This window comes from Arachis ipaensis, chromosome B10 (genome assembly GCF_059453495.1).
Source record: "Arachis ipaensis isolate K30076 ecotype BB chromosome B10, ASM5945349v1, whole genome shotgun sequence".
In the NCBI taxonomy this organism is placed as follows: Eukaryota; Viridiplantae; Streptophyta; class Magnoliopsida; order Fabales; family Fabaceae; genus Arachis; species Arachis ipaensis.
Window position 1 is genome coordinate 133,348,536 of NC_142435.1, and position 10,323 is coordinate 133,358,858.

Genomic DNA, 10,323 nt, shown 5'->3' on the forward strand with positions numbered 1-10,323 from the left:
CTCTATAGGCTTGGACTGCCTTTGGATTTGGGTCGTGTTCCTCTATTTGGGCCCTTTACTAGGCTTTTCTGTCGATTTGGCCGAGCTCTTTGAGAAGAGGTCGGATAGTCTGACCTGGAGAGGTCGGTTGCTTTGTCACCAATCATCCCGGGTCGGATAGCTCGACCCAGGGTATGAACATTTACCATGATCGCTTCTTATATGGGTAATTTTCAAATCTTTTTCATTTTGAATTCTTTTAAAAAGAGAAGAAAAAGCATTACAAGTATCATTTTTGTGAGCTAAGAAGAGTACCCATCCAAATCTAGAGTAGTCATCAACTACTATCAAGCCATAATATTTACCACCCAAACTTTGAGTTCTAGTGGGACTAAAAAGATAAATGTGTAACATTTCTAATGGCCTTTTGGTAGAGATTTCATCCTTGGGTTTAAAAGAAGATTTTATTTATTTGCCCAATTGACAAGCATCACAAGTGAAGTCCTTGTTAAATTTTATTTTGGAAATTCTTCTAACCAAATTTTTCTTAATAAGTTTTGAAATTTGGTACATGCTAGCATGTCCCAATTTCTTATGCCAAAGTCATTTTTCAGATTGCATGGAGGTAAAACAAGTTACTTTTTAATCTTTTAAATCCTCTAGAGTGATTCCATACACATTGTTGCATCTTTTTTCTTCAAACAAAATTTTACCAGATTTTTCACAAATGACTATGCAGTCCAATCTTCTAAAAATAACCAAATATTCTAGATCACATAATTGGCTAATGCTTAACAAGTTATGTTTCAAACCTTCAACAAGAAAAACATCATTTATGAAGGATAAGAAGTTTTTACCCATTTTACCTATGATCACTATCTTTCCTTTGCCATTGTCGCCGAAAGTTACAAACCCTCCATCATACTCATTTAACTTGATGAAGAATGTAGATTTTTCGGTCATATACAAAGAACATCCGCTGTCCAAATACTACATGTTGTCCCTTCTTTTGAATGCTAGACAAACATACAAAAATTCTCAAATGACCTTAGGTATCCAAATCTTTTTAGATCCTTTAATGTCAAACGATCTCTTTTGTCTAAGACCATTGTAGTTTCTAATTATTTTATACATTTTATCTCCAATCATTCTTTCACTTATAAAATATTGAATAGGAAAATGCCTATTCCAATTGCATAACCGACAAAATCTTTTTAGTTGCTGTTTTTTCAGATTTGTTGGGTTTTGAAATCTTATGTCATTCGAAGTGGAAGCCAAATTTGAAAAAGGAGATTTTTCAATGAATATTTCAGATTTCTTGTGAAAACCCAAACTAGTTTTATTATAGAGAGCTTTTTGACTAGTCAAAAGTTGATTCAAATTTTCAGAACTTTGAGCAAAGTTAGCTAGGTCCTCTTTTAGACTTTTTACCTCTTTGTGCAACCTTTCATTTTGTTCAAAACAATTTAAGTATGCAATCACAGAATGTTGTTTCTCACAGCCCTTAAGTTCAGCCTTTAGCCGCTTATTTTCTTCAACAAGATCAATAGCGGTTTCAGCTACCCTTAATCTATCTTTGAGAAAATCATTTTCTGCTTTTAGAATGATATTTTAAGATTCAAGTTCATGATTTTCATTCAAGAAGAATATAAGTTTTTCAGTGAGATGATCGATCATAAGATGAAGATCTTCAGTGGTAGGTTCAATGAAATGCACCTCATCAGTTTGATCGGCCATGAGACAGGTTTGGGATTTGCTGTCTGATTCTTCCTCATCTTTAGAATTGTTTTCCAAATCTTCCGAAGAGGCCATCATCCATTTCTTCTTTTCCTTCTTGGTCTTGTCTTTCTTTTTCAACTTCGGACAGTCAAACTTGTAATGTCAGCTTCTTTGCTGTTGTCGCAGATGATCTTGCTTAAGTCCCTCTTTGGTTTTCATGAGCTGCTTCCTTTGCTTCGTTCTTTTTACTTCATCATTTTCCTGAATTTCTTAGCAAACAAAACAAACTCATCATCAAATACATAAGTACTTAAACAGATAAGTGAACTAACCACTCCATCAAATCAAATTAATTTTTAAAAAGTTATTCTAAATTTTTAAGTATCTTCATGGGAATAACTATTAATAAATACATAAGTATTATAATATCTAATATTTTTAACTTTTTAAATAAAGAGCTATTTAAATAAAAATATCAAAAATATCTTTTATAAAAATATTTTGTATAAAAATATTATTTATTTAACTATACTTTAAACAAAAATAATATTTTTATAACATATCAAAATCTAATTTTATAATTTATTATTAAAAAATTTAAATAAAAATAATTATAAAATAAACCAATACCCACCTTCTAAATATATCTATCTATGTAAATTTACCAAATTAAAAATTCATCCGATTTCGTTCCTTTGCGTATCTTTCCTTACCAAACAACTTTGCGTATCTTTCCTTACCAAACAAAACCTGAGAGAATATAGCAAGCCTCTAAATGAAATTAAATATTTAGATAAAGGAAAACAAAAAATATCTTATATATCGCGTCACTATCCACTTGTCCAAACATTGGAAGAGCGTGCTGGATGATGAGACCATCACCACGAAGCTTGCCCTATATCACTAAATAAGGAATAAAGATTTAATTTGGTCATTTTTTTTTTTACGAAGGATAAGATATTTTTAATTTTATCTAAAACAAAAAATATTCCAGTTTTTAATTTTTTTATTTTAGGATAATACAATTTTTTTATTAAAAAATCTATTAAATAATAATAAAAAATAATTATGTGAAAAAATTTATTTATAATTTATAAATGTTTTAAATTTTTAAAAATTATTAGTAAATTTATTTTTAAAAAAATTTTTTAAAAATAAAAAAAGATAATTACAGTACAAAGATCTTTTAAAAAAAATATAGAATAAAAACTAAAATAAAATAATATTAATATTAATAATATTTATATTGATGATAATAACAGTTGAGATAATAATAGTAATAAAATATAATTACATAATAGAAATAGTAAAGATAAAAATAATAATGATAAAAATAAAAAAAATATTGGTAATAGTAGTCATAATTAGTTATATTCAAAAAAAATTTGTGGGAGTTTAAAATTTTTATTAGTTACAAATAAAACTTGCATAAAATTAATTTTTATTTATTATTTAATAAATTTTTTAATAAAAAAATAATATTGTAAGGATTGAGAATCAAAATATATTTTTTTTAATAAAGAGTATTTTATCTTTTATAAAAATAGACAAAAATCGAGTTGAGTTTTACTTCTAAATAAATATACAATTGTAATGTAGGAATTACATGGTGAAAAATGTGTCACATAATTTGGTGGGATCGATGGGAGGGAAATCAGAAACGCACACCATATTTGAGTTTGTAAAGTTGACTACCATTCCAACTTGCGCCACTGCTTACAACTTTAGGGTTTACATTAAGAAATTCTTGCTAACATCTTACAAAAAACCTAGAGATATTTTTTCTTAGTATATATCATATAAGAATCTGTCTGTTTTCCCAAAACGCGAGAATCTATATCTAATGAAATTCCCCTTCAAACAAAAATTTTATGCCTAATAAAATTATTTTTTTATAAATATTTTTATCATATATTCGAAAGACTCGATTTATTTGATAAGAAATTAGCCAAAGTAACAATATAATATTTTGTCAATAATATTTTGAAAAACAAAAATAGTATTGTGTATAAAAAAAATTAGCTACTAAATTAATTAATATATATATATATATATATATATATATATATATGTTTGATTTGATGATTTATTTTTTGCGCATATGTAACATAATTGAATTTAATTTTCATCTTTTACAAATATGATGGTCTTGATCAGTGTAATAAGCGGTAATATAAAAAGATGCATCAGAAAACAATAAGAGGAGTAAATGAATGATTATTAATTAGGTTTTTTTTTGTTTGAAAAATTGTAGAAATTAATAATATCCTACTTCAAGCGCATTGCATGGTTGATGCTTCACCACCGCATGGTGCTTGGTGCACAAATGCAGCATCGACGTTGGATTCCCAATTTCCACTTGCGCTGCTGCATCTTCCACTCCAACTTATTGTTTAATTTATAAAGAAACACATAATATGGATATTATTATTTCTCAATTCATAAAGTCTTTTTCATTATATATTATTTTTATAAAGATTTTTTATTTATTATTATTATATGGAAAACAAATTAATTGGAATAGAGGATAATTTTAAGAAGGTTACACAAAAGATAATAACAACATTAAATTTAAAAGTAGAAATATCTTCCCTCAAAATAATATTTGTATCATCTTTTAGTATATTAAAAAAATTTATATGACTATGTGTACACTAAAATTATTTATTAAAATTAATCACTAATATAAAATATATATTAAAATATAAATATATATTATTATATATATTTATACACAAATATATTAATAATTAATTTTAGTATACAAATAACATTTTTATTAAAAAATATATTCTTTTGAATTGCATTAAATGCATATTTTTTTAATATAAAGGATAAATCTTTTACTCATCCTTTTTCTTACTGGATTAACTAAAATAAATGATTTTTAAATTTTATTCAAACAAGATAACAAAAAATAGAAAAAAAAATTTATTTAAACGTTTATATTTACGTATAAAAATACAGTTATTTTTATATAAAATTAATAATTAAAATTATTAAATAATTTAATATATTTAATTTTAAAAAATAGTCTAATAAACTAATTATAGTATAAATTAATTAAGTTAATTTTTTTATTTTATATTTTAAAATTTAAAAAATTAAAAATATTAAATTTTTTTATTTTATTTTGTAAAACATCTATTTTTTAACTAATTAATTGGATTTGATTTTATTCTGAGTTGATTCTCTAACACAATCACTAATTAAATTATTAATTTCACATACGAAGACAATTATATCTTATTTTTATCATAAAGTAATAATATTTATATTTCTTTATTTTTTTTTCCATATCTTTCATTTTGTATTATAAATTTAAGTTTCATTCAAAAATTTATAGTTAATTAATAAATTACTTCATATTTTTGTTGTTGTGCAAAAAATAAAATTTAAAATCTCAATATTTATTTAAAAAAAATATTAACCACTTGACTAACCTAATTGATTATAAATTACTTCATATAACGGATGAAATTAAAATATTTAATTAATTAGACTAGTGAAATATCAATTCACGGTAGCTTATCGCACTCATGATTCTTAATTACGTTGTTTAATACAAAACCAAGAAAAAGGAAAAAATGGAGATAGTCAACTCAAAACAAGACTCTATGTCAGTGTCACCTATAAATACCGAATTGCCAATTCCTTTTGATCATTTCCTTCATAGCCATCAACCTCCATAGCTCCAAACACAACCAAAAACAAAACCATCGATCACCATGGTCGTGGGGGTTCCAACTCGCGACTCGCACAAGCGCAACTTCGCGGTGGCCGTAGCGGCGGTTTTCGCCATGCTAGCGAAGCGAGCAAGCCGGCTTCCAAAGAAGCTGAAGGCGGCGGCAGAGTCGGAGCCGAAGCCGGTGGACGACTGGAAAATCGTGCTGAGATCATCGCCGAAGTCATCACCGGCGGCGGCGCTGGTAGCGCGGCCGAAGAAGTTACTTAGCAGCTTAAGCAGCAAAACGCTGTCGTTTATTCAGAAGAAGAATAATAAGAGTGGAGGGGAGTGGGGAGACGGTGGCGTGTGGCAGAAAGCGATCTTGATGGGGGACAAGTGTGAGCCGTTGGATTTCTCGGGTGTAATTTACTACGATAGTAATGGGAAGCAGGTTAGTGAAATCCCTGTTAGGTCCCCACGTGCGAGTCACGTGCCTGCTCCGTTCTTCACCCCTCAGAGACAGTTACTTAAACGATCAGTCTCCTCTGAATTTTTTTGAGGTCTCATTTTTTTCTTTTTCTTTTTTCTAAATATATATATTCTGTATTATTCATTTATTCTTAATAGTTATTACACATCAGTTTTTGATTTTTTTTTCTAAATTATTTTAATGTGTTAAATTACAAATAGTATGAATTATATGTTTTTTTTTTCAATAAAAATCTGAAAGCTTCTTTGGTTTGAAACAGTGTGGTTGGATCACCGATCGGTGAGTGACAAGCACCACCGCCGCCGCCATCGTAGAAGGACGATTTAAACTATGTCATACAGCTTTTTTTTAAGATATATTTACGTGAAGATAATATTATAAATTTTTAGATTATAATTAATTAAATATATTTAATCATAACAATTTATAATATTATCTTCGCAAAAATAGTCACCTTTGATGACCAGCTAGAGTTTGTGAAATTGAGAGCTGTGAGCCTGTGTGGCTTGAATGGAGTGATAAGTCAAATCTTGTAGTATGTTGGAAAACAAAAAATCAAAATAATAAAACATGCTTACATATGCTATTATGTATGTAAATAATAAAAAAAAATTAGCATCTAATTCATCGCATATTTTAACCCTGATTATATTGAATCATTGGTAGATTTTAGTTTAGCTTCCAATTTAACGCGTCAATTTTTTTTTCCCTTTCTTCATATCTTCTGTTGAATCGCGTTGAACATTTGCTTTGAAGTTAAACTATAAAGTAATTTTTTATATTAATTTGTACGAAATTTTTTTTTAAATTTTGTCTATATCATAAAAGTTTTTGAGATTGAAAATATGGATTTTTTATTTAAATAAATAAAATAAAAATAATAATTATCCAAATAAATAATTTTAAAAATATTTATCGCTGTTCTCATTTTTTTTTGTTCAATTACTCGGTACATGGTAAATTACTCGGTACATGGTAAGTGACCTGACACATTTTTTTTATATTAAATAAATAAAATAACGTTATCGCGTTGTTTTAATTTTAACATTAAATACTTGATAAAATAAAGTTATTTAACTTTAATAATCATAAAGCATTTTATACTCCAAAGATATATAGTTACCAAAAATACTCCAAAAATATATGATCATTAAAATTAAACAATATTTGTTTCATAGTGTTTAATGCTAAAATTAAAATTACGTAATTTTTTCTATTCTAATATAAAAAGGATGTGTCAGATTACTTCTACCGCAAAAAATTACTCGACAGAAAGAGAATAAAAAATTAACATATACATTTTTTTAATTTCAAAAACATTTATGTTGTAACTAAAATTTTAAAATTTTTCTCAATATTTTTAGGTTTTACTCATTTGTTTTGTAATATCTTTTTTATATATAAAAATAGATCTTTTCAATTTTTTTTTAACACTTAAAAAAATAAAATATGATCTCTCATTATTAATCTTATAACACTAAAAATAAATATAAAAAAAAAACAATAAAAAGTGAGAAATAATTGACACTATCCAATTTTTATTCTACCAAAAAAATTCACTCCCTTTTATATTTTATATTTTTATATTATATAATTCAAATAATATTATTAGTTTATTACAATAAAATAATATATAGAGTCGTATAAGAGACGGGTCAAACATGTAATAGCATGATTGTGGACTGAATAATAAGTAATAAATGTTACATTGACTGTATTTAATTTTTTTTTTCGGCTTAAAAAACTCTACATTAAAAGGTAAGAAAATTAGATGAGTATAATAATACATGATTTAGTTATTTTGGTGTCCATACATGATTTAGTTCAGATCAAGGTTCTGAAAACCGGACCGGACCGGCCGGTTCGACCGGTTTAACCGCGAACCGGCGCTTCAAACGGTCCGGTCCTTATATGAAAACCGCTGGGAGAATAACCGGTCAAGAACCGGCGAACCGGTAAAAAACCGGCCGGTTGGACCGAACCGGTGACCGGCCGGTTACGCTAAAACAGCGTCGTTTAACGTTTTAGAAAAAATAAAAAAATACACCCGACCCGATCCGCCCGTGGAGCACCCCCCCTTCCTTCCCCCGAGCCCCGACCCCATTCATTCATCAATCATCATCTGAATCATCAATGGAGGAGAACCCTAGCCGCGCTGCCTGAACCATAGCCCCCTGTCGCCACCCTTCGCGCCCGTGGTGTCGCCATCCTTCGCGCCCGTGGTGTCGCCATCCTCAGCTCCATCGTCTTCATCTTCTCAAGTCTCAACACCAGCACGCAGTAGCCTCTCATCGGCGGTCCTCAACAGTCAACACCGGTAGCCTCCATCGACCCCAGGTGAGTGACTCGTCCTCTGCTCATTTCTCTTTGTCCTTCGCCTCTGCTCATGTTCTTCCATGGATGTGAACTGTTCAATTTCTGTGCACTTAGACCTCGGCTTAATTTTCTGTGAACTGAATTGAACTTAGACCTCTGCTCATGTTCTGTTTCTCTTTGTCCTCAATGTGAACTGAACTTAGACCTAGGCTTAATTTTCTGTGAACTTCATTTGTGAATTTCAGTGCTCATCTATTTTTGTTTGGCTGTTTGTTGGTTAGCAATTAGCATAAGAAATATGAATATGATCAATTTCTGTTTGGCTGTTTGTTGGTTAGCAATTAGCATCAGAAATTAATAATCTGAAATGTACGTGGCTGTGTTTGGTCCTCTGCTCAATTTCTCCTTTATTTTTGCTTTCATGTTGCTTGTATGTAATGTACACAAAAAGGAAAAGTACTATAATGAAAATGGGCTAGGAAGAGTTGAAAGGATTTCTAAACCTTCCTTTCTGTATTTGCAGTGTGCTAAGTTGCTAATTACACACACTCCCCTTCTCTCAATGCTTTCATTTACTAAGCAAAATCTAAGCAAACCTTTCATGTAAAATGTTTATATATTGAAAATGCAAAATACTGGATATACGATACCTTCATTTTGTGAAGACAAATAAATGTATTATAAGTTTATAACTAGTGATATCCTTTTTAACAATCCTAATTTTGTTCCTTGATTTCTTGTGGGTCCTGTGCTGAACTGCTGACTGCCCTGACCAGCACTTCGAGCTGCTGTGCAGGCATATCGGCGTGAAGTGGAGTCACAATTTTACCGGTCATCTAAAAGACGAAGAGAGAGATTTGATCAGGTGTGTTTTTCCATTCTGAACTATGTTTCTGTCTCTGTAGTTGAGAAAATGGGATGAAAGGAGATTAGGATCTTACCTCATTTTTAGGTATATGTATATGCTGCTTTGACATTTTCCTTATCTTACCTCAATTTCTGTTTGCTGCTGAGCATAAGAAATAAAAAATCTGAATGTTAAGCTGGATGGTCTTCTAATTTTCTGTCAATTTCATTTGTGAACTGTTCAATGTAAGTGGCTGTGTTTGGTCCTCTGCTCAATTTCTGCTCTATTTTGCAGCTTAATTCCTCTTTGTTGCACAATTTCTATTTGTTGGTCAATTTGTGTTTGGTCAAAATCTGAATGTTAAGCTGGCTGGTCTTCTATTTTGCAGCTTAACTTCATTTGTGAACTGTTCAATTTCTGTGAACTTGCTTTGTGAACTTGCTCAGTGAACTGTTCAATTTCTGGAACTTCATCTGTGAACTGTTCAATTTCTGGGTATGTTCATTGTGTTGTGTTGTCTTGTGTTGTTTAATTTCATACATGTTTTACTAATTTCAGTTATCCAAGTGGCGGTGGTAGTAGTGGTCTTTATGCTGCATCTCTTTCTTCTGCTGATCAGGGTGGGAATGAAGGTGAAGATCATCCCACCGAAGCAGATTTGCAACAAGTTCTTGTAGATTTTGATAATTGATAAACCATGATGTTGGGATTTAACATTTAGATATGCTTTTATTACTATTTAACTTTTGAGTTTGGATTTTGATAAGATCATATGTATTTGGTTGATGATATTTTATGTAGTGTTTTTAATTTCGAAGATATTTTAAGATTTGTATCAGACTATAATTATATTTTAGGATGTGTATTTATAATTTATTTATTATTTTACTCTAAAACGATTTTTCCGGTTGGACCACCGGTTGAACCGGTTAGACCAATGAACCAGTGAACCAGTGACTAGAACGGTTTGATAACCGGTCCGGTTTTCTGAACCTTGGTTCAGATACATTACATGGTTAGTTTGTTTATCCATTTAAATAAATGTTGGGTTCAAATTTATATATAATAATTTATTTATTAAATTTTTAAATAAAATTTAAATTTATAATAAATTAATTTTTAATTTGTCAAATTAAAAAATTTTGTAGCAAAAAAAATTAAGATACATATTCTAAGAATACACGATAAAATTATTATTCAAAAAAAAATTTATTTTTTGATAAATAGTTAAATACATAACAAATATATTAGAAATATAAATTTTGTTTTTTTTATAAAAATCTTTGTCATTAATTACCTTAATTA

The 10,323-nt window shown here is 29.0% G+C and overlaps 1 protein-coding gene and 1 long non-coding RNA gene across 3 annotated transcripts; both read left to right on the top strand.

The window, feature by feature from the left end:
* The first annotated feature begins 5,350 nt into the window (after positions 1-5,350).
* Positions 5,351-6,478, top strand: LOC107621553 (uncharacterized). Of its 2 annotated transcripts, XR_015892292.1 has the most exons (3): positions 5,351-5,925; positions 6,115-6,210; positions 6,285-6,478. XR_015892292.1 is itself a non-coding variant. In XM_016323583.3 (2 exons), the coding sequence occupies exon 1, from the start codon at positions 5,427-5,429 to the stop codon at positions 5,922-5,924; it is 498 nt and encodes a 165-aa protein (XP_016179069.1). In that variant the 5' UTR covers positions 5,351-5,426; the 3' UTR covers position 5,925; positions 6,115-6,478. The 2 variants fall into 2 exon arrangements, 1 of the variants encoding a protein (XP_016179069.1); XM_016323583.3 differs by having other exon boundaries at positions 6,115-6,478.
* A 1,579-nt stretch (positions 6,479-8,057) lies between these two features.
* Positions 8,058-9,872, top strand: LOC148581777 (uncharacterized). Its single transcript, XR_015892302.1, has 3 exons — positions 8,058-8,192; positions 8,948-9,036; positions 9,577-9,872. It is a non-coding gene; the product is annotated as an uncharacterized LOC148581777 (long non-coding RNA).
* Positions 9,873-10,323: the final 451 nt, after the last annotated feature.